This window comes from Numenius arquata, chromosome 7 (assembly GCF_964106895.1).
Source record: "Numenius arquata chromosome 7, bNumArq3.hap1.1, whole genome shotgun sequence".
In the NCBI taxonomy this organism is placed as follows: Eukaryota; Metazoa; Chordata; class Aves; order Charadriiformes; family Scolopacidae; genus Numenius; species Numenius arquata.
Window position 1 is genome coordinate 22,417,067 of NC_133582.1, and position 25,160 is coordinate 22,442,226.

A 25,160-nucleotide genomic window follows, 5' to 3' on the forward strand; every position below is an offset into this window, starting at 1 on the left:
TCACAATTTACAATGAGGTTACACTTATAAATGATTTATAAGGGGCTGGTAAACACTGTAGGCTCTTACAGAATCCACCAAGTCCATAGTTTTGTTATAACTATGTATAACACCCTCAAGTAATGTGCAACCAAGTATAATTTATGAAAGTCATATCCATAGTATTGTTTATGATGTATATTAATCATTTATTAATCCTTTATGAACTATTTATAAATACAATCTTAATGGAAAGCATGGCTGACTAGTTACTCCATTGCACTAGGTGCATGGGAGCTAAAGGTTGGAGGTCTCTTTGCCCCTTCTTTTTAACAAGCTAAGCAGTGTTTAGAGAAGGCAGCACTCACTAACTTTTTCCTTACAGACTCCTAGAGAGTTAGAAATCTGAAAAAGGCGTTACAAAGAGACTATACTTGTAAGAAAATGTACAGAATTCTTTTTTTACATCTTCTCCAATATTTCAGAAGAGCTACCGTAGGTCTGCTTCATAGGGTCCATGAGACAAAACTCCTTGCAGGTGACCCACACATTTTAAAGTCTATGATGTCTTGATTCCCAAGGGCTCTTGTATATTTTGGTACATCAGGTCACCAAAACATGGGGTGTATTTCTAGGAAATGAGCAGAGGAGGGTTGCTGTGTAAATGTGCACATCCATCAGTTCTTATGGTTTCCACAGGAAAATGAGCAATGTAGCAGAAATGACTGCTATAGTCTAGGCTACCATACTGTCTAGGAACAGATCCTGGCTTGCAGGATTATTCTTCTGTTCCAAAGCAATACTGCCTGCCCAGGTACAGCTACTTGTGCTTGCTGCAGGCAAGATCCAATAACTTCCATGTGGCAGTGCAGTTTTATCTCTGCTCTTTCCTTCTTTATGCATCCTGTGAAATCTCTTACTGAGGCATTTGATACCCGAGTACCATCCCGGTGCATTAATTCTTCACTTGTTCTTTTGCAGGAAACAGATCTCATTCTGACCTTTAATATCTCCATGCATCGTTCTTGGTGGATGGAGAATGGGCCGGGCTGCACCGTGACCTCAGTCACCCCAGCCCCAGACTGGGCACCAGAGGATCATCGTTATATCACTGTCTCGGGGTGTTTGCTTGAATATCAGTACATAGAAGTGGCTCACAGTTCTCTTCAGATCTTCCTTGCAGTAAGTGTTTACAGATAGCTTCACTTCTATCACCTTTTCTAGATTTCTTCTTGCAGAACGTCATTACCAGAATAGTGAAGTATTGTGGCATTCATTCACAAACCCTGGCTCTAAGCGTTAGTTTTGTTGTGAAACTCTGTTGTCTTGCAGCTGGTTCAAGAAACCTGTACCTGAAAAGCTCCAACATACATGTTTATTGCTTGACATGACACACTCTGTTTTCCTGACCTCCATTTTGACCATTGACCATGCCACAAATCCTTTATAACAGGTTACATTCAAATGACACTATAGGATATAAGTTGTGACATAATAAGTTGTTACTAAGCTGTTGCTGTGAAAGCCAAATTGAATATAAAAGATAAGCCAAAATGAAGGAGAAATTTTCAACAGTAAAAATATATTCACTGATCAGTTCACAGGACTTAAAACCGATCAATTTGTCTTTGACCATATTAGTCAGTATGCAGTTGAGGTGAATGGGAAATGTTCTTCCCAAAATAAAAAAATGTGCTTGTTGTATGAAAATGAAAACCAGAAATCTTGTATCTTTTTAGAGGCATAAGAATCCACTGTTACACTGGGATAAAAAAAAAATACAAGGAATGAAAACAGCTTGTTTGGGGGAAAATTGACAGGTTTTTCAATCATATTTACCTATACTAATAATTTTGCCTTGTGTTGTCTCTGACCGAGGTGAAAAGATGACATAAACATTGAATTAATTACATAGAATGGCAATCTGCATTTTCATGTTTGCTGTAGTGATACAAACATGTTTATGCCCAGGTGGAGATATATATGACTGCAAATAAAACAGTTACTATACATCTAAATTTGGACCAGTGCCTGGGTACATGATTCCCTCTATATGAATTTTTTGGTCAAGAGATTCCAACTCTTTGTCCAAAGAGGGACCATACTGACAAAAGAGAGAGGAAACCTGGTTAGCCAGATCCAGACGTTAATGTAAGGCGGTTGGACAGTCCATAATATATAACGTGGCCCTCAGTTACCCAAAAAGTGAGCAGCCTTTCCGTCTGTCTATTCTCCATCCTAGCTGTAAATGGCCAAGAACCAGGTGAGTTTGGGACATTATATTCCTTTGTCAATACACCTCTGCATGGGCTCTGCATGTAAAAGGTTGGTGGCTGATTCACCTGAAAGCCCAGGTAACTCCCTTCACTGGAGCCATCCCAGGTCTTCTCCATGCTCCTCAGCTCAACATGTTGTAGCAGACCAAGAGACCCTGACAAAGTAAGTAGCAAGGAAGGCACTAGATATGCCTGGAAGACAAAAGCAGCCCTTTCTCCAGATAGTTCACACCTGCAATGTTGACAAGCTACAGCTGGTATAAAAGAGACAAAGAGAAAAGTGCAACAAATTCAGCTTGAATAAGTAAATAAAATTAAAATATCTTTACAATTTTATTTACAAATACTCATTGTCTCTCAAGGTAGACTTGGCAGTGTTAGGTTTATGGTTGGAGCTGAAGATCTTAAGGGTCTTTTCCAACCTAGACAATTCTATGATTCTGTGATTCTATGCTACTGGCCTCCTTGGCCACCTGAGCACACTGCTGGCTCATATTCAGCCGGCTGTCGACCAACACCCCCAGGTCCTTTTCCTCTGGGCACCTTTCCAGCCACTCTTCATGCAGCCTGTAGTGCTGCATGGGATTGTTGTAACCCAAGTGCAGGACCCAGCATTTGGCCTTGTTGAACTTCATACCGTTGGCCTCCGCCCATCAATCCAACCTGTCCAGATCCCTCTGTAGAAGTTTCATGCCCTCAAGTCCTCTAAAGGACATATCCAAGCTTATTTTTCTTTATTTTTTTGTATGTAATGAATGATGAACAAGAAACTTAAGGAATATAATAGTTCAAGCTCAATTCTGTTCCTGATGCAACAAGGTTTTTTGTGTGTCTGTGCCTAAATAGAGCTGTGTTTCCAGATAAGGTCATTCTTTGTAAGCCAGGGGAATGGTGCAGAATAACAAACCACTGATAGTCTGCTAGCTGTAAATAACTACAGCTGGGCTTATGTTTCCATTCATGTTACTATAAATGTGATAATCATAGCTAAAGAGCTACACAGTATAAGTATGGGCCAATTTTCCAAACCTGGTGCTTGCAACTTTACTGTTTGCATCTTTTTCACGTTTCCAGTTGTGGGCATGGGATTCTTTTTCAAATAGAAATGCTAGTATAAATTCACTATAATGTTAAGTGTGGTGAGAAACAGAGGAATTGCCTGGTACTGCTCAGTGACATATAATACAAGTTAGAAGAGCAGATATTGCTTGATTTTCAGCAAACTAGCTTTCAACAAACTCAATCCTTAAATGAGATTCTTCTCCAGTTAGTAGAAAGAAATTAATCTTTCCTTTCAATTTTCCTTTATGTGCACTTAAGTGGATCTTGCACTTTAGCTGTAAAACTATAAATTGCAACCAAAAATTGGTTACTTGTTTTCTATTTGTATTTCTGTATGTTCATGACAATGATCAAGCTAATGTTGGGTTGTTCATGGACTGGTGGCACTGCAGCACATTTTTAAGGATGTTTTCTACTGCCTACAAATAAAAAGTTACAAAGACATTCAGCTTCACTAAGGACCACTTATATCAGCCTTTGAAAACATTACACTGAGTGTATTTTGTACAGCTTGCCAGTAAGCTCACAAGGAATCCAGCTACAGAAGGTTAGGCTTCACATAGATGTGATATTTGCTGTGGATTACTTAGTGAAAGAATATTACAGCTAAGGTAAAAGCCATAAAACCCCCATGGTTTATACTTTCTAAAAAGCAAGTCTCAAGGTGGGCTGTGGAATATTTCAAGGATTGCAGACAGATACTTTGCTGAGGAGGCACAGAATACTCATAGTCTCCAAGACACCTTCTTTCCCCACAGTAACATGTCCTAGAAGCAAACAGCACCAGATTGTGAACCATATGAATGCTGGTGCTAATTTTGTGCAAGTCAACATAGATTTTAGTTTTTTAAGAGTGAAATTTTGGAGAATTTTCATTTCTCTTACTGCTTAAACAAAGTAGTAGTTAAAGCAACTGGAAAATTAAAAGATACCAAAGGTCAGGCGAGTCCTCAGTGTGCAGAATGGTGGTGTTCATTGTGTAATACTGGCGTTAGAGGCTAAAGAGAGACAGATGTGATGGTGCTCAGGTATTTTGCCAGCTTCTCCTGGGGAGGGAATTCTGCTCAGGATAAACAAACAACTCGGAAAAATTGCTACTTTAGCTCACACGGAAGAGGTAACAGAAAATTCAGTTGGGTGGTCTCTCTACTCTGACCAGCTGAATGCTCATGGTTTAGAAAATCTTCAAAATAGGGAAGAATTGAGAACTAATGTGTGCAAGAAAATACTCTGATAAGACAAGGATTATCCCAATTTGGGTATTTAGCATTTATGTATGCGAAGCAGGGCTGGAATAGCCCACAGTGATAATAGGAGCTGCAAAGCAGCCACAACCGCTCCTTTTCCTATGACACAGAGCAATTAGTGCGTTGGGTGATGCTGGTGGAAGACTACAGCCTCTGCAGAGCCTATCCGTAAACCAATTCTTGTATCACAGAAAAAATGACCATATAATGCACATTTATGCTTGTCTTGTAGCCATGCCCAGGTCAGCACATTACTTCTTGCTCAGCCACTGTCTGGTTTTTTCTCATGTTTATGGAAATATATTTGTGCAAATCTTCCACTGATTTTTTCACTCAATTATTGTGGTAGTTGCCTCTCTGAAGTGATACATCACCAAAATCTCAGTGCCACACACCATGCTTGTCAGTTTTTACTCTGTGCTCCATACCAATACCTCCCATTTGGTTCTTTTGAGACTGAGCCACATTGCTATCACTTTATCTCTACATCTTACCATTTTCTTCCAGCAAGTTGAAAAGAGAAAGGGGTTCAGAGTGAAGAAGGAAGAATGCGAGGGAGGGGAATCTGTTTCACTTTTAAGTGCAGCTTTGCAGCCTGCAGTGCTGCAAACTAAACAAACATATTTTTAGGGCACCACCTGCAGCACGCAGCTGTATGGAACTGAACAGAACTGCTAAGGGTGTGATTTGTTCTGCTTTGTGTGAAACCCTGGGGTCTGGGAAAACATATGGGGAAGGTGTTTCTATGGAACAACTCCCTCCTTTCCTGCCCTCCCCAATTCCTGGTGAATATCATAGCTGAGTCTGTAAAGGTGAGATCTTAGCTTCATTGTACTTTGACAGCAACAGTAATTTATTTAAGGCTGTGGAGAAAAAAAATGCATAGTTTCAGCCACAGCTAATTCATTTGTTTTGTTGCACAAAGCTAGCCTTCAGTGCAGCCTGTGCTCACATACTGGGTGAAATTCTCCACTCAATTCTTCTCTCCCAGGAAAGTCCCATTTACAAAGCTATGACATCTTGAGCACCTGAACCATAGAATGTGCTCTGCAAGGACCACAACTCTTCCTGTCCTTGGTGCCTACATATTACCAAAATGAACTGGTCTGGTGATGGCATGACTTCAATACCCATATGCTTCATACATTAAAGTGTCCTTATATGCTTAATGGTTATTGATTCTTGCTGCTTACATCTGAGAAGCTATTTCATTTTCAGGACTACTGAGTTATCAAGGATAGATATACTTAAATTACTGATCTCTGGAGAGAATTTTTCCAGGTAAAGAATGAGGTCAGTGGTGCTAATGGAGACTTGATTTGCTACTGGTTTGCAAAATTTGAGTTGCATTCTGTATACTATATTTACGGAGTGGAGGATGAATGAAAGTTCCCACCCACCCCTAAATGATAGGAGGTATAGCTGCCACTTCACTGTGGGGAAGGCAGTGTCTGGGAGGGACACAGTGCAGGGTATACACCCCTGCTAACCTTGGCGTGTAATGTCAGCGCTTAAGGTGGTCACTAGCTCTGTGTATAAATAGTATCATATGCATCCCAGCCTTTGGTTACACAGCTGAAAAAGGGTCACAAGCTTGCAGTTTCACAGGCACCCACACCCATCAATGTTTAATTCTAGCTACGGATCCTACATGCAATTTTTTTCATTTTCACTTTTAATGAACTCTTGTCTTACAGCAAAAGGTGGAAATCCTTTCAGTTCAGGCCCTGAGCTGTGATTCAGGTCAGTGGGTTCTGCTTCCAGGTATACCACAATGTCCTTGGGAAAGTCATTTCATCTCTCTGTGCCTCTTCCCAAGTGCTGCAGGGAGGAAAGCATGCCTAAATTTTTCACATTCAGTTTATAAGACACTGTACCATTTCCAGATAGGGATCTCTCAAAAAGCCCTGAACATGTACGGCACCCAGTACAGTAAGGCTTTTGTGTGGTACAAGGAAATTATAATAATGGTAATTGCATTTCATACAGAAATGGAGCTCAGATTCTCTGCATCTTCCTTCTGCCTGTCTTTTACTCTTTGATTATGCATAACCTGCCCCCACTCTCACAAGGCTGTTCTTGCAAAAGTCAACAAATTAAAATCCATTTGTAGATAAAAACTCTGAAAACATGCAAATAATAGATCAGCCTTGGAGATAAGTGTGACAGAATTACATATCTATTTGCCAACGCAGGATTAAAAGTATTTATTATGCTTGTCTATTACTCCTCACTTACACACTCACAAGTATATCGATTTTAGTGGAACTAAGTGCCCGAGTTATGGGAATAAGACTAATGTGAAGGGATCACCTTAGCCAATTTGGTTTTTAGTTATATAGCCCTCGAAAAGATGAACTGTGTAATATTATTCCAGTAAAACGAGTGGGGGAAAAGCATTTCTTATGTACTGTATCTACATTATTGATGGTTACTTACATACCAAATAAATACAACCATAAGTAAACTGTTACATAAAAGTATTGACCATTTTCTTAGTGATTCTGTCCACTGACTTTTATGTGCTATATATGTCGTAATTCCCTTTTGTTCCTTCCTGTATTTACACTTGAGTATATGCTTCATGCAATCATTAAAATTATTATTTCATGCTTTAAAATTTGTAATATGTAATTATCCATCCATACTAGTTACGGTAAATGTATACTGTTTGGGATTCTGCAAAGTCTGCATCATGCATAATACCTTTCAAGCTCTGATGCTGTCAGATTGATTTAAAACATCATGAAGCATAACTGTGTTATTAAGATGCAATAGTACAGCTATGCAGTTAGGACACCGGCTTCAAAATCTCTGTTCTGTTGCAGACTTACAGGATGACCTTTGGTAGGATGCTTAATTCATGCCATTTATTGTCTGTCATATAGAAACAATGGTTCTTAAATATTTCAGAAAGATGTTGCCAGGATAATTCCATTAAGCATTGCAAGGTAATCAAATATTACAGAAAGGTGGTCCATGTGTGTATTTAAGCACTTTGAATGCTAGAATAGAATCTCTTAAGGATTAATAATAATTAGAATAGGGTTATCTTAGAATCCTTAACGTTAGCATAGCACAGGTGACATCAAATAGCCTCATGCCCTTGTGGAAAGATGGGGGTAGTGAGTAACCATCTACTCTCACAGGAATGTCTTTACTGGAATGTCTATTTGTGCTTTAGATCCACATGCTCAAATATGATTCTAACAGTATATCACTTAAAAGGCTCCAACTATACTGAGGACATTATGATTGCAAAGCAAAGCAGCAGTTCATGTCCAAAAGAACTAACCTGCAAAGTACGAAACAAGCCAGCCAACCCATATGGACAGAAAAGAGGGGAAAGGCAGGAAAACAGAGAGGGAACACAAGTTTGCAAGTTTCAGTGCACTTCCTGTTTGACCATTGTCAGCTTTTTTGTAGGCATGAAAAAAAAGCCCTAAAAAGGGTTATGAATCAGAATAATGAGTAAACTTTGCACTATCTGCTGGAAAATTCTCCTAAAAGGGAGCTAAAGAGGAAAGTGTGTGAAAGTTTGCAATGTATTAAGTGGCTGACAACTATCTGGTGGATCATCAGCAGTGCACTCTCATGCTGACAGGAGGGGACAAGCCAGGTGGGACAGGCCACAGAGAGCCTTGCAGGTGAATGGAGTAGTTGAATGTCACTGGAAGAAACTAAGGAGAAGAAATGGAGGGTTAAAGCAAGCTGTGGAAAATCATCTCTGCAGTAGCCTTCCAAATGGGCTCAGTCTAGACTGAGGCATTGCTCAGGAGCAAGGAGAGGACATGGCACACATAGAGGCAGGATGCTCCTCTGAAGCTGTGACTCACCTCAGGAGAGCATCAGCAGGACAGCAGAGGTTAAAGGAACAGAGAGCTTGTAAAACACCTGCATTTAGAGCAGGAAAGGGAAATGAGTTTTCTGTAAGGGAAAAGAGAAATGCATTCTATCTCTTTTTTCTTTTTCCTTTTAATTTTTTTTTATGTGGGAAGACACTGATGAGACCTGATCAGAGAAAAAGACTATCAGTTCCTCCAGAGACACCAAAAAATGACAGAGAAGGACTAAAAGAAGCAAGTAGAGGGTGTAAAGTGTGTGGGTGTATCAGCAGGACAGACTGCATGATAGGAGGAGGGGCAAAAGAGCAGAGGCAGGGGAGATGAGGGAGACAGTCATAGGAATGCATGAAAAATAAAAGCTGCCTGACTACTGATGTCATTAGGAAGGAGGCAAACAGCAAAAGGGTGTTTCTGGGGGTCCCCAAATGTTCATAAGTGGAATCAAACAAGACATAAGTTGGCCCTGGATTGTCCAGGTTGAAATACTGAAAAGTACACAGGCAGGTCCTTTTGTCAAACCTACAAAGACTTAGGGCTACGAATAATCTAAGAACTTGTACCATATTAAAGGTCTTCACTGAGTTCGGATGGATGATTCTCATCCTTTAGGAAGTGTTACCCCATGACATAGGCTTTGGGTTCTGCTAATAAACCAGCATATCCCATTCCTGCACTCAAAATAAGTATAACATGATATGCTACAAAAAAAAAAAAAGAAAAAAAAAATCAGATCTACTTGTTGCTAATGCCAAAAACCAAAGCTCTTGCAAAACATCTGACCCCCAAATGTAGCAGTAAACTAACAACAGATTCTTAATTTTCCAGTCCTCATTTCCTTTGTGCTGACCAAGAGGGGCATATAGTACATCTATTTGCAGTAATAAGCCTGATGCCATTTTCCTTTCTGGCCAACACAAAGGTCTTCAGTTGTGCAGGAAGCATATATCTTGCATATAAAAGCCCTCACTCAGATTTAACCTTGTTACTTTTGATTCCCCACCTCCCTTTGGACAACAGCCTTCACCTCTTCCTCACACATTTGCTTATGCACATACCTTGCAGATCAGCTGCCTCCTCCTGTGCTTGTATAGCGGTGAGAATATTTATACCTGAGAAAGGAGACAAGATCTCATGTAATCAAGTTTTGAGTCTTTGAACCTAATGGGGAAAAATAACATTATTTAATTAAGGTGGAGTTCCTTTCTAGGGCAACACAATGATTGAAAGAAAATTGATTCTTAATGATATAGATTGGTACTTTAGAAAGACACTTTTTTTTTCAGTGCAGGACTGGGCAAAATCAGCACAATGGGAAGAGGGTATGAATCATGGTAAAGTGCTAATTTAATAACACTGTCGTGCTGTGTTAGCAGAGGAGCAACATCAGGTTCAGGCATCTTTGACATTGCCTCAGAGCACAGTATATTGCTGGTTCTCTGTTTGACAATAATGTTAGAGCATATGTCATTAGCGTTTTGAAGGATTACTAGAAGAGATTTCTTTATGCCTACAAGTGTTATCTGTTGTTGCTTCTATCAAATTCTACCTGCATTTCTTCACCACTCCTTGCAGAAAACTGAATTGTACACATCAAAGCATAAACGTTTTTTTAATGAGCAGGGAGCTTTGTCAGTAGAATTGTACTCATTCATTTCCCTAAAAGCTTCCTTTCTTAATGAACTGGGCTCATAGAAAGGCGAGTTATATGATAATTGTCTGAAAACAAGTTTGCTCCGACTCAGTGGAGAGAAGTCAGCTTTAAATAGAGTTACCTGACCAGTGCACACAGCATTGCCTTTGAGAGGTTTATTTCCCTGGCGGAATGAAAGGCAACAGCACCAGCATGAGCTGAGGTTGGAAGAAGCAGTTCTGCCTCTCACAGATCCTCTTGCACTAGCAAAGGCAAATAATGAATGTGATTTTTGGGGGGAGGATCGGAATTGTGATAAACGGGAGCTGAACATTTAGACTCATTACTTTGAGGCCTGAGGGAAGTTTTCCCGAGAATTTGTTTTGACCATCTCGTATGTATTCCTTCATGCAGGGGACTCTGATTCTGGCTGACCCTGTGGGGCAGATAGTTATACGATACAGCAATGAGATTGTGGTTCCCGAAGCTCAGTGCCTCATGGCTGTCCTGGGGCTATGTGATGCTGGTGGTGCTTGGCTGACTGGTGATGCCGGCTTGCTGGCTTGCTTCCTCCCACAGCTGGGATTTAAATTATTCCTCAGTTCTGATACTAGCACAGTCCTGCTACCATTTTTATGTCATTGTCATAGCATAAGAGCTCTATGTGAACACTTTCCAGCTATATGCAGGTCAGAAGCCTTGATTTGAGGTCTTTTTATCTAGTGTTGGTGAGCCTCTACAGATTTTTTATGTTTTGAAGAGATTCTGGAAAAAAGCCTAGTCCATTTTATTTTCTTTCTCTACAAGTGTATCTATATGGTAGAGAAACTAAGTTACACGTGCTTTAGATGTAAGAATGATATTAAGAAGAGTAGCAGTAACAATAAATAGCACAAGCTTCTGTAATCATAAATATTCCATTGCATCATGTAATTAAACAAAAAGGAGTCGGTCTTCATACTGAAAACTATGGTCAAGTGCAAGGTTCACCAACCCCATTCCTGAGCTGATTCTAGGGGTACAACAAACACATGAATGCTGCTCCTTTGAAATACAAAAAAAACATCCACAGCACAGATGTACCTCAGTATCACTATGCTCGATATTCTTTCACTGAATTTCACTGAATTTTTAGAGTTGGAAGGGACCATAAAGATCATCTAGTCCAACTCCCCTGCCGAAGCAGGATTGCCCAGAGCATGTCAGAGCATGTTCCTCAGGACTGCATCCAGGCAGGCCTTGAAAATCTCCAGAGACGGGGACTCCACAACCTCCCTGGGCAGATATTCTTGCTGATATCATATCAGTACTGCCTTGTTCTGCCATATACAAATGTGTCAGCTATTATTTTTCCAATTTACTCCACACCCCATGAAGAACCACCAGTTCTGGAAACAATGTGCCTCAGTTCATGGGTTAGGGTAATTTTTTCCTGAATGTAAGAGGGGAGGTGATAAAACACACAGCAAACTTCCTCATTTGGTTATGGAGAATAATGTATTTTTTAAAAAAAATGCAGAAAAGGCCAGTACTATGGCTGATTTTCAGGTGAGGCTTTCAAATTTGTGTCGCAACTTGTATAGTATACTTTATGTAGTATACTTCATGATTCATTTTTGTGTGCTGTTGGCATAGCTTCCTGTGCAAAAGATGAACTGAGCACATAAAAGTACAGCATTATCTATGAAAATATAGAATTACCTTTTTTGCAGCTTTAGTCATGACAATTCTAGTCACAATACTATGGTTCAGCAAATCTGGTCTGTTAAATTCAACAAAGACAAACAATGTCAGCAACTACAACTGAACCTGCATTGAAAGTACTGCTCAATGACAGATTCCTAAATTTCTATAACACAAGTCAAGTGCTTTTTGTAGAGCTAACTAGCCCATTAAAAATAATAACTATGCCTAGGGAAAATGGAAATCTAGGAAGCATTTAGATGCCTCCTATCTTTGGAGTGTGTAAAATAAAAACAGTAATATTACATTATGAATTCTGTAACATTTTTCCCCATTTTTTAGCACAGACAGCATGACAAGGCTTTTGCCTTCTAGAAAAAAAGTACCTAGCTTTCTGTGGCAACTGTGTACCCTAGAACCCTTGGAACAAGTGTTCAAGGCAGGCCAAGAAATTGGGGTCAGAAAACTACTCATATTGTCTTTCATGACTGAACTTTCTGATGCAATCTCAGAAGTAGAGCTGACTGGGAATTTTCTGAAGAAAGGAAAATGCATCATCCCTTAAATGTTTTGTCTTAACATATCAGTGTCAATGAACTTCATTTAAAGTGTAGTCAAGTAACAATTAGCATAGTACCTGGTTTCCTGCTCGATTTCTCACCTGGCTGCTTGGGCTCTGGACTTTCCTGGTACATTTATACTTGGACAGGACACATCCTAAAAACTGCCACGTGGTTATCCATAATGTTTAACCTTTGTTACAGTCCCTGTCATGCATTTGCCCCAGAGCAGCTCTCACTGTCCCAGATATTGTTGGGGCATGGGTGCAGGGGTAGGACAAATCAGGGAGCATCTGTGATAGCCTGTTTGGATCTGCTCATCTTCTCCTGGGGGATAAAAAGACCTTATTTGTGTGAACACAAGCTGTTCCATACCATTTGGCCTGGAGGCCAGAAGACAGTCTTCAAGTTATTTCAGTTGCTATTATGTCTATATCCACTTCTCTACATCCACAATGCCATGGCAATTACAGCCTGTGTTCCCTAGAGCTATAGTAATACCAATACTAACCAGATAGCCAGCTAGCGTTTGAGTCATGCTGTGGCCCCAGAGCTTGGAGTCCAGGAAAGGAACATGAACTGAACCTAGTAACATGGGAGGAAAATTAATTCTTTGTAGGAAATATTCTAATTTTTTAGTGCTTACACAGCATGCAAAACTGTGTGTGTGATAAAGATCCTCTGTAGACGTGTCCTAAGGATTCGTACCTCTCTGACTTCTGCAGTGCTTCAATTCTAAGAGTGGAGTCTGAGATAACTTTTTGTTGTAAATTTGCTGAAGCTTCCCCCTGAAGCTCAGATTTTTAATGGCAGGTAATATTCATTAGTGAAAAACAACATTCTTCCATCCAGTTGAAGAAAATTATTCTCCCTTGAAATCAGAGGTGATCAGTTCTTTGCACATATTCTCAGCAGACTTCAGCCAATTCTCACCATTTCTTTAATAGATGTTACTTTCAGCCCTGGTTGGACAGATACAGAGCACACTCATGCACTGCTGATGTGTTTGGGGGGCTTTCAAGATGTGCTCCTTAGCAGCACCATTCACCTAAACTGCAGCATTATTGAGATATCAGTTTTTCAGTACCTGACTGCTTGAAACTGATTGGCATAAAGTGATTCATGTTTTCAAAAGCAATAGAGCAGATTTTTTTCCTAGCAGGCAGCATTCTTTTAACTCTACCCTTGAGCTCTGACAATTTAACCTCCATTCTTTTCTGAACATGGCAAAGGAAATAGCTTTTTCTTAATGTATACAAATTACTAATGAAAAGTTTGGACTTTTCCTCTGCTTTATTTTATTTTTGGATGTCCAGGTTTTCTAAGAACAGATCAGTCATGTGTGCATAGTCACAACCTGAGAAAAAAAATTACCTGCAGAACCACAGGAGGGTTTGTCTGCTGGTAACGATTGTTGCCATAGATGGGAATTCAACGTTGACACAACAGAATTCATTTTTCTTTATATGTAGACAATGATCAAGTAATGACATCTGGAATCTACCCCAGAGGTTGAAGTCAATAAAATATTAATAGCTGCTATTTCCAACAAGGGGGGTGTAACAGGAGCACAAGAGAGGAATCACTGACATTTTTGCACCTATTGTTCTTCCTAATTAGTTAACCCTTTCTCCTTCACATACTCTTCTCCTAAAGATTAGGGAAAAAAATTCTGAGACCGAGACGCAATTCCATGTCTCCAGTTTAGGTTAACCGCTGTTCAAATAGCCCCGTTTTCTGTGAATGCTCTGTTGGGAAGTGGCTACTGACAAGGGGCTGGATCCCCTGGTCCTCCTCGCTCCCACTGAAGCAGGGAGGAGTGTGGCCTGACCACACACAGCTGATTCACAGTGAAAACAGACACAGAAATCAAGGCGATGCCGGGCAGCCTGCTCATCTGAGGCACTCACCATTTTACCAAGAGATTACCAAGCCTTGCCTTAATGATTGAATTCAGCGTGTTCAGTCATGACAAGCAGGGAGAGTAGGTGGAAGAGAAGGACTGTTGAGCCTGGTTTCAGACAGCCCCGTTCTTCCCATTCCTCTCATTAGGTGAGTAAGTATTAATAGTCACTTATGCATAAGAAGAAATAATGAAGTTTAATGAATCTCCAAAGATCAGCTACTTCATAAAAGCAAATGCCACACTTTTATCAGTTAAAGGCCTCCAAGTCCAACATCAGCAGCAGAGGAAATTTTTATTTTAAAGTAAATTGCACCCAGTTTCGGTAAATTATCATAGAATGATTACTCGACTTTTATCCAGTCAATGTTATGCCTCCCTAGTGAATTGGTTTATTGTCAGTATGTCTGCCTCAAAACATGTCTTCCCTAGAAAGCATTCCTTCATTCAGCTTCTGCCGCTGGAAGCAGGCAACAGCTTGAAGCCAGCAGCTGCTCTTGAACAAAGCAGGTAGAGATGCAGCAAGGCTGCCGAATCCATAACAATAAGCACATCATGACATAATTACAGTAAATCTCCAGAGTGGTCTTTACACACAAAATGCCATATGTTTTCGGTAGAGGAAGTACACGTTAGTAAAACTATAGTATAGCATAAGCATTTTCCATAGTAGTCCTGTTAGCATGAAATTGATTTTTTATCTCGAAAATTAGCATTGACAGAACAGAGGATAGTATTTGAATGGTCAGCTAGTTAGACTGGAGGGATATAATTAATATCCTGAAGGGCAAAAGCAGGTGATAGAAAGGTTCGGGGGGATTTTCTAGTTGTAACTGTGCATAATCTAATAGCTGGTGCATCCATTTAACCTTTCTTTGATATGGTCTTCTTTCACCACTGCATGTAATAGCTGTTCTGTTTTCTAAATGTCTTCATTTGACTTTGAACAGATTAATAGGATTTACTGCTTCTGCAGCCTGCCTATACAAAACAGATTGTCAATATGGACAATACTTTGTGGTCTGTCAGGGAATAATAGACTGCTTTCTCCATTCCTGCTTTTAGGAAGTGATTTAGTTTCCTGAAGATTTAGATATAAGTGGGAGAAGGGAGGCGGAAGGTATTTTTTCTGAGTCTAGTGTGAGCTGGCACTGCTAAATAGCCACTTGGCATTTGCTGTATCAGCTGGTGGTGCTTGCCTCATTTTCAGATGGCAGCCTCCCGATTCTCCATTAGAAATGTCAGCGGAAATTTCACTGTGGCTAGATACCAACTGTACAAAATACATAACCCAGATACATTTCAAAGATTACAGTGGACTCTTGCAAACATTTTCTGTTAAAAATTGCATGAATTGATCTCGTCTTCAAAAGCATTAATCTCCTAAATCATTGTTTTGTGCTCTGCCTGAACCTGCATTTTAGGTTTCAGTGGCTTTGTGTTTTGTAAAGATGTTTCTAAGATCACTGTGTGTCACAAGAAAAGGATTTTTTGCTGGCTGTTAGCTCTTTCTTGCCATGAGTATTGCTTCCTGCTGCAACAATCAGACTATAATGATGCAGCAAATTTTACAGGAATGTAAACTGTATGAACTAAACAAATTGTAATTTTCTAAAGCATCAGGTCCCTTCCAAATGCCCTCTGCACATTTACACCTTTATGAGTTGTGGAGCTCTGACTGACTGAAAGAGGTTAGCATCATTAAAAATGATGATACTAGTTATATGTAAAACATAGGTAAGCAATATGTGCTGTGTTCTCAGTCTCTTTTTGATCTTGGAAATAGTATTGCCAATGGGAGGTTCTCTGTGATTATAAGAGCCTAAAAATTACCAGAAGTAGTACTAATTTAATTTATGATTTTTAAATATCAAGGATGAACAAAATCCTACCACAGTACATTGTATTCCCTATCCTGAAATGCTTCTTTTCTGTAGCTGTTCAGCTTCCTGAAACTTGATGATTCATTTTAATTAAAACAATCTAGAAGAACATGAGCAAGAAAAAGGAATGAGGTTTTTATTCCCTTGTAATGTCCATAAACTAAAAACAAATCAACATATTTGTTTATAAAATCATACAAAGGTGTTATCCTTTTGCACACTTACTGGGAATCACCTTGGATGGTGGGAGAGGTATAATCTCAATTTAGATACTAACAAGAAGTGATGTGCTTCCAGAATAGCAAAATTAATCCCTCCTATTTCCAGACAAGGGACAGCCACAGGTGACAGTCACTGTCAGCGGACTGAACTAGTGCCCTGCACTTGAGCGATGTTTAGTCTGTGGAGTTTGATCTCAGACCACCTCTGAACTTTGGGCTGAACTTTGAAAAGGCGTCTTCTTCAGCGCTGGCACGCTTAAGAGCAACAGGCTCCGTTTGATCCACAGCTCCTTAGAGAGCTCGACTCAGTGCAGGAGGCTTTGAACAAGTCTCAGGGGGAATTTTGAAGAGGGTATGAAAAGCGATTAGACCATTAACTACCTCATAGAGTGATTCAATGGCATTTTTGAGTTAGCTTATGCAGCTGCACAGATCATTTAAGGAACTTTATAATTCTTCCTCTAACTTCAGGTGTTTAAACAGAACTGCACTGAAATTAAAAAGTAGTACTTTTCCGAAAGATTGTTAAAAAATTTTTCTGTCCCAAACAGACTGCCAGCTGAAAAAATACAAGCTGTGTTTGGAGCCTCTAAAATATAGGAGGATCCTGAATGATGTAGTTTTCGTGTCAGAACCTCTAGCATCTAATACACACTAGCTTAATGTCTTGTGTCTTCTAAATACTGGGTCAAAAGCTAAAGTGCTGTAAAATTACAGAATTTTAACTCCTGGTTTGTGCACATGAACACAGAGGTTAATTTATCATCACATTTGAAAAGCTAACTCTTTTTTTCAAATTTTATTTTTCATATCTTAGGTGTACAAGTACCTATCATTGTTTTCCATTATCTACAATTACCTTCAAAAATCCATTCTTCAGATACTTTCCAAAATGGGGTTTAAGGCTCTTTGTAATTACATATGAAGATTTTTTTTTATACAAATCCTGGAATCTAGTATTTTTCTGTACACAACGGTTAACAAATCAAAGATTCAAATGGTGAAATTTGTATTCAAATTTTTTCAAAGAATGTCTGAGAGACTTAAATTTCATGTGAAAAAGACCTATCAGCTGGAAATGGTAAATGTCTGAATTGTTAAACCATTCGACATTCTTCTCTAAGGCTTGCCTACAGAAATTTGAGAACTTTACCTTAGTTCAGTTAGCATTTTCTTATTCTAAATTAAAAGTTCCTAGTAGTGTTGTTTGTTGCAGTTGTTATTGCTTGATTGTCGATGCTGTTGTTGTTGTAATTTGCTTTTACCATATATAATTATTGTTTCTCAATTCCATCACTTAGAGTATCAAATATCATTCCGAGTGAAATCAGAAACTAAGTAGCATATACTGCCAGATTGTTTTTGTAGAACTGCCGTCGTATACTATAAATTTATGTTTGTTTACCAAAGCTACCTTAGTGTTCCGGATACATGATGTAGCTTCTATTGAACATTACCGAGCTTTACACAAGTTACCAGAATACAATACATTTGTTTGATTTTTTTTTTACCCTCATTTATCGTAAACAGCGCTTGTCAAAATTGCAACCTGTTAACATAAACCTGGGCATCATTCAGCCAGCCTCCACACACAAAGGCCCTTTGGCTATACTCCATGCAATATGGGGCCTTTGCTTGCTCTCCTTCCTGACAAATGACCCCACTGAAGCTACAGAGACAGACAGAATGCCATGGAAGAGCATATAGCAATTTGGAACATGCACGGGGCTGGATTTTCAGTGCCATCTCCATAATAATACACCTGTGACTAAAGCAGGTGATTGGAAGTGGAGTGGATGCATACAGACAGATGGATTAAGACAGTGGCAATTGTGCTTTCACTTGATTATAATATTAACAGGCTCCAGGTGATTTCTATTTTTCACAGCGTCACTCATCTCGACAAATCCCAGCAGGCTTGGAAGCAGAGTAGGAATGCATCTTGTTTTTCACATGAACCTGTTTCCAGAGTGAGCACTTAAGAGAGTTCTTCTGTCGAAAAGCAATTAGCTTCTGCAGTCTAGGGTGCCATTTAGAATATCCAGGCTCATGTGTTTCATCATAAAATTGACCTTTTTAATTTTTTATGTCTGAGATTCCCCACTAAAAGAGTAAGCATTAAAAAAATACAACCCTAGAGAAAATACTGAAGGCACATGTAGAATTTATTAAAGGATCTCTGGCCCTGAAGTGCTGCAGATAGCAACTCCATCTGAATATAATAAATATGAAGTATGCAGTATTGTATGCTTAATTTTTAGATAATTGGTGTCATTAGGTAGCATAATGATACCGATTACATAAAAAGCATAGGAAAGCAATATGTGCTACATTTACAGACTCACATTTTTCCTGTAGTAATTGCTTTTCCAGTGTCTGCTTGTTGATACCTTTGAATAACTGTGTACTAATTATCCTAAGGATTCAGTTTGTTTTGCTTTTTAGTAACTTTGCCTATCTTGGGACTATAATTTTTGACAAAATTTTGCATCATTTTGATGTAATGGAGACTTTCAAAAGACACTAACATTCAGGATAAGCAAAAAAATACCTCTTCTGCCCAGACAACTTGAGCAAAAATATTGCCAGCAATGCTAACATCTTCCCTCCGTCTCTGGGAACTATCAAGTTTCCATGGAGACATTAGAGAGTTTCAATATTGCAAGAGTACTCAAGATTTAAAGTGCAAATAGACATTAAGCACTAAGAATTTCTGACAGAAGCTGACATAGTTTTAGACCAGTCCTTCCGTACTTCTGTATTTAGTAGCAAGTTTCACTTGCATCCCTGCTCCTTAGACAGAAAGAGGACATGACAGAACCTTTAGCTCTGCTTGGAAGTGGTTTGAGGCCAGCTAAGATTCTTTATGCTGACATCTATTCCTACTTGTGATCTAGTATTCAGTATCCCTACAAAATGATCCTCTGTTGTAGCAGGGTAGAGACAGTGCAGAGAAGAGCAAATTTAGAAGGAAGCAAGTATATATATATATACAGAAGATACATACACGTATATGTGTATGTGTGTGTGTATAGCAATTTCATAAAGTTTAACTTGGCTGGCTGCCTCACAACCACGGTATTTCTTATAAATGAATGAAGCAGAACTCACTGCAATCTATATAGAAGAGATCTTCAGATCGTAGAATCATAGAATGGTTAGAGTTGGAAGGGACTTTAAAGATCTTCTAGTTCCAACCCCCCTGCCATGGGCAGGGACACCTCCCACTAGACCAGCTTACTCAAAGCCCCATCCAACCTGGCCTTGAACACTTCCACGGATGGGGCCTCCACAACTTCTCTGGGCAACCTGTTCCAGTGTCTCACCACCCTCACAGTAAAGAATTCCTTCCTAATATCTAATCTAAAACTCCCCTCTTTCAGTTTAAAACCATTACTGCTCATCCTATTGCTCCACTCCCTGATGAGTACCTCCCCATCTCTCCTGTAGGCCCGTTTTAGTTACTGGAAAGCTGCCATAAGGTCTCTCTGGAGCCTTCTCCTCTCCAGGCTGAACAACCCCAACTCTCTCAGCCTGTCCTCATAGGAGAGGTGCTCCAGCCCTCTGATCATCTTTGTGGCCCTCCTCTGGACTTGCTCCAACAGGTCCATGTCCTTCTTATGGTGGAGGCCCCAGGGTGGACACAGTTCTCCCAGGTAGGGTCTCATGAGAGTGGAGTAGAGGGGCAGAATCACCTCCTTCGACCTGATGGCCACACTTCTTTCGATGCAGCCCAGGATGCAACGATGCACTGTGGAACACAAATATGACATGCAAAGAAATTGTCAAGATTTATGGCTTCTGTCACTCATTTGACTGTATTCAGCTTCAGACCCAGCCTGTGCTGTCTGGATACTAAGTTGTAGAAATTCAGCAAAGGCATTGTTTTATATATATTATATAGACATCAGAATACCTCAGTGGTCCATCAACATCAAAATGCTACCTCTGAGACTGTCAAGGAACAATGTTTCAGAAGAAGCTGTAAGGTAACTCAGTTACCATAATGAATTAACCGGGAATATTGTACTCTGGTCTGAATGATGACACATGAGAAATCATTTTTGCTTGAAGATGGGCCGTCCTTTAATAAAGTACCAAATTGCTTCCTTGTCTTCCAGGAGTTAAAAAACAAAACAAAACAAAATAACAAAAAACAGCCAAACAAAAACACAAGAAAACCCATCTGTCCTGTGTCATTTAATCTCTTGAACATCCCCTCATTCTCATGTCTGAAACTGTTCCATGCAACACTCTAGGTCACTTTTCTTTCTTCCTCTGCTCACTGTGGATGCTCTAGCTCATTAAATTGTATGGCTTCTTTCTCTTTTTTTCATTTCCCAAGAGCCCAGTTTTGCACTTCCAAAACTTGTTTAGACTTACAACTTCATTTCTATGGCCTTTCTCTTGTCTTCTTTCTCTTCCTGCCAAATGGTGCTGGTTTTCTTGCACGCTCTTTTTTGATGTTTGCTGAATCACCCTGAAGCCTTCTGTTTTGCCTTAAAGCTTTTCAAACATTTGAATTTATGTAAATGACTGGCTACGACCACCCTAACCTTTTTCCTAGTTGTGTGACTTGTACTTTGTTTTCTAACAGCTCCTCCCCAATTAGCAACTTTTCTCTGTTCCAAACTCTCTGTTGCCTTGTTCTCATGGCAAATCCTTCTTCTTCTCAGGTTTTACCCCATGGTGCGTTTACTGTGTATGTCTGTCTTGTGTTATTTAGACACTAAGTCCTTTAGGGCACAGGATGTCACTTTATCCATGCTTATAGTACACAGTCCAAAATTATTGCCCTCTGTACAGCAATAGTGAGGGCATAATTATTTGACTGCTAAATCAATTTGAAGGAAAGCTTCCAATGATTAATGAATCTGTCATATCAACTAGGACACCTGCTAATTGTTTTTGAGGTACTTGCAAATATAACAGTTGTTGATTATACCAGCCATAGCCTGCTTAGTGCTCAGGCAAAGTTTTACTACCATTGCAAAGGCAAGGAGTCTCTGAAAGTTACTTTGCCATCCTTTCCTTCCCTTCACAATACCTGTTTTAATAAGAAATTTTGTGTTCTGAATTTTGCTTGTTAATGAGTTATTTAAGCTTAAGCTCCCACAAGCCACATTGTGAGGAGAAGTAGTTACAGGCAAAGACAGAGGACTGAAGCAGCCAGCAGAAGAAAGCACTGTACTTAGAAAACTAATTTTCCTCTAAGTATGGTAGATTGAAGCTCCCTGAAGCAGAGTCCTTGCTTTCAGAAAACCAATTTCTGGCAGATTGCAGAGGTTATTCCCCATTGGTTTTCCAGCATCAGACAGGAGATGGGAATGGAGGACCCTCTCTCAGGGGGCTGGCAGCTTCACAAAAAAACAGATGGGACCTGACAGGCTATTTCCAGGAGATGGAGTCTCTGAAGCAGGAAGCAGGGATGCCTGAATGACTATGGGGAAAGCTCCTGCTTTTAAACTGGGTGAATCAAGGACTCTTTTGACAGAAGGCAGCATCCTTTCACAGGCTACCAACTGTCCTGTTTGTTATGCGACAGTCTTATCAGTCAAAGGTTGTATTAAGAATTGTGAAATATTTTGCTAGAGTAATGTTTGACCTGTACAACACAAGCTGTCTCTACTTGGTTTTGACAAGGACTATTTGTTTTGCTTTGTTAATTTGTGCCCTTCCCTTAATCTCCAGCCTCCTTTCTGTAAGAGACCCACCTCACAGATAACACTGTATCTCCTCACCCTGCTTCACCCACAAGGGACTCAAAGCATCCCACTTTCTCTTCTTACAAATCCTTTAAAACTAAAAAGAAATTATTTTCTGAAAATACTTGAAATTTAAACAGTTAGAGGTCTGCTCATGACAACCTTTGAAATTCTAATCTTTCATCTTGAAAATGTAATTGAGTGTTTGCAGAAGCTGCACACTACGTCTGTCGGAAAAGGGCCATCCCCAAGGAGTTAGCTTTGTTCTTTATAGGCATGCAAGCAGGTACTTTCCTTTTCCAACTGCAAGAAAGTGTGCCAGCTTCTTAGCAATTGATGAGAATAAGCTTCTGCAGAAAAAAGAAGGCTGGATGAAAAGGGCCGATATGTAGGTCCTGATCTAGTCTGCCAAACTAAGGTGGTAAGTTTGTAGATACCAGAGAAAGATAGGAAGATAAATACTCCAGAGGGCTGTTCAGTTCTTAGATGCTCTTTCTACTTAAAACAGAGATGTACTGAAAATGCAGATATGGGTTTGGTCCATGTTTTTTGTTGCAAGACAATGTGTATGGGCTCTGTCTCAGTGCAAGAAAGGAGCTGTGAACAGAGATTGAGGTCTCATATACATGGGGTGTGTGAAAATCCACATAAGAACCAGTGCTCATTTCAAACAATTGACTTGGAGCAGGTGCTTCCCACCCTTGGAAAAAAGGGAGATGGCAACAAAATCTCACCAACACAGGAGGCAGAAATCTAAATATGGCCTGAACCCAAGTGGTGAAAGCTACAGCAGAGGATTAAGAGTCATGAGTCTATGCAGTGACTTTGCAGTTTTAAGTCACCTCCTGTCTTTCTGCCCCTGGGTGGCAGGTACTGATGTGGCCCCTGTGCCTCTGAGGGCTGGTCTATGGGTACAGCACTTGCAAATCTGTGCCCCATGCTCTTATTTACTGCAAGGGGATTCTCAGAAAGCAACTTTATTTCTGCACCTTGCAGAACTAGTCCTGGAAATCCCTTCCTCACCTTGGTCTTTGGCCCAAACAAAAGAAGCCATTATTATGGCCAGACATCATTATATCTTTCACAGCCATTCAATAAGTTTTTAAGCAGTTTTCTGTCTTCCAGGAAAGGTACTGCATCCTAACATGTTTAATGGAGTTATTGCTTGTTGCAATATTAGGAACAGGTTTCTAATATCTTTTGCCATCATAAACATGTTTTTCAATGAATTTCAAATATGTAGGAAATTAAATCTGGGATAATGTAAACGTTATGTAAAGTTGGATTTTTGATGTGGAACCAATGTACTTGTAGCTGCACACTCATTCACATAACAAAGATGTGCATATGTTCATTGAGTTTTAATTAATAGAGTCCTTGGCAATTCCTCTTTAGACCTTTATTATCCCTTTCTTTTAATGCACTTCATTCATCACTTTTAAAAATTAGAGCAATTTAGTAACATAATTTGAATCCATAATTGAATTTGCTAGCTACTCTCAGACTTTACAAGTTAATCAAATGGCATAGTTTTAAACACATTTTCAACACTTGGGAAAAACTATGTCGATGACCAATCAGCCCATTTAAAATGGGAAAGTCTTATATCTCATTCTCAGTCAGGTTTTGTACTGATTAAACTTCCTCTCCTCACAAATGGTAGACTAGACTTTTTCCATTCCCTGATAAAAATTAATAACATATGGCTATGCGGAAGGATGAATAAAGTATAATTCTAGTTAAAAACGGGAAATGACAAATAAATGAAAAATGCTAAGTGAGGTGGAAGAGAGATGTGTAATTGAGCAGCACTAGAACCATATGTCAAATGCCTTCACAGGAGGAGGCAGGAAAGGAAAATCCCAACAGTAGCGCTGTGAAAACACCAGAGCAACTACTTCACTTTCTTACCAGCGTGCTGTGAACTCACCAGGGACACCTTACCTGGTCTAGCCTTTGACAAGTTAGTGTCTCTGTTTATGTGTGCTGTCACCCAGACAATCTTTTTTTCCCCCTTTTTCTCTCTCTCTTGGCCTAAAAAAGCTATTCCAATTAAGCTACCAGAAAGTAACTCAAGTAAATTAGGCTGGAACGACATGTGTCTTCTATCAGAATGAGCCAATATATCAGAAAGTTGGCTTGTTTTAAGCCCTGATCTGTTTGAACTGTTGCTTCTTTCAGATTTGCATGGATCTGTGTTAAACATGATTTGAAAAGTCTGGGAAACAAATAATTTGTGTATATATGTAACTAGATTCTGAGGATGTACATGTGTCTGGAGTAGGAGAAAAGAAAAAGTTGGATCTTCGTGGAAATATAAATGGGTAATAAGGACTTGAAAATTCATGCAAAGCCATTATGAACATCTTTAGAGCCAGTTCATTTTCCTGTCCCCAGCTGTATAACTTTACCAGTAAAAGCATAGATGTTCATGCTGTTATATTTAAAAATAAGAAATCTGAAATCTGCTCATGAAAATGGCTTAACCTATAGCAGCAGAAAACTGATACGGTGAATATATTCTACATCTCTTCTAGAAACCTTTGATCATGTGGCTGTATTGATTCTCAATGCAGATATATTCTTTCATTTTAATATTATCCCTCTGCTTTTTCTTCCTTTGTTGGCTTGTGGGTAAAAATGTTGACCAAATGATTCAATGCAATCAACATAATCCTTTGCCCTTCCTCTCAACAGAACAAACATTGTCTGTAGAGCATAAAATATGTAACTTTTAGCAGCACCAGAAAGTCTTGCAAATGACATGTTGTGGCTTCACAATATATTTACTGTTTACTCCTGAACTCCTTCCTTAACAGATTTTCTGGGCTGCCCATAAAGCAACCCCTGCTAATGTAGGCAGTATGGCTTCACTGGAGACAACCAGTGGTGAGTCCTAGATGGCAGGCAAAAGGAACTGGAAAAGGAGAGGCCAAGTGCTGGCAGTTAAAGGAGAGATGGTTCTTTCTACTGTTCTTACCTTTCTTTCTTTGTTTTTTTCCTTTGCTGTTAGCATCACCCAAATCTTTTCCTGCCGCTTCCTCTTTCCTTTCCTCCTGTTGACGATTTAACAGAACAAAACAGCAGCACAACAGCTGCCTAACACATGTGCAGTCAAAACTTCACCCCATTTATTTGAGAAAATGTTCAACTTTTCATCAGCTTC

General features: G+C 39.6%; 1 protein-coding gene across 1 annotated transcript in view; it reads left to right on the forward strand.

Annotated features, from left to right (window-relative positions):
- The first annotated feature begins 993 nt into the window (after nt 1-993).
- NKAIN2 (sodium/potassium transporting ATPase interacting 2) overlaps nt 994-25,160 on the forward strand; it is a 75,559-nt gene continuing 51,392 nt past the window's right edge. Inside the window, exon 1 of the mRNA XM_074150477.1 lies at nt 994-1,161. Coding sequence (XP_074006578.1) covers nt 994-1,161 — 168 coding nt within the window. The remainder of the gene's footprint in view (nt 1,162-25,160) is intronic.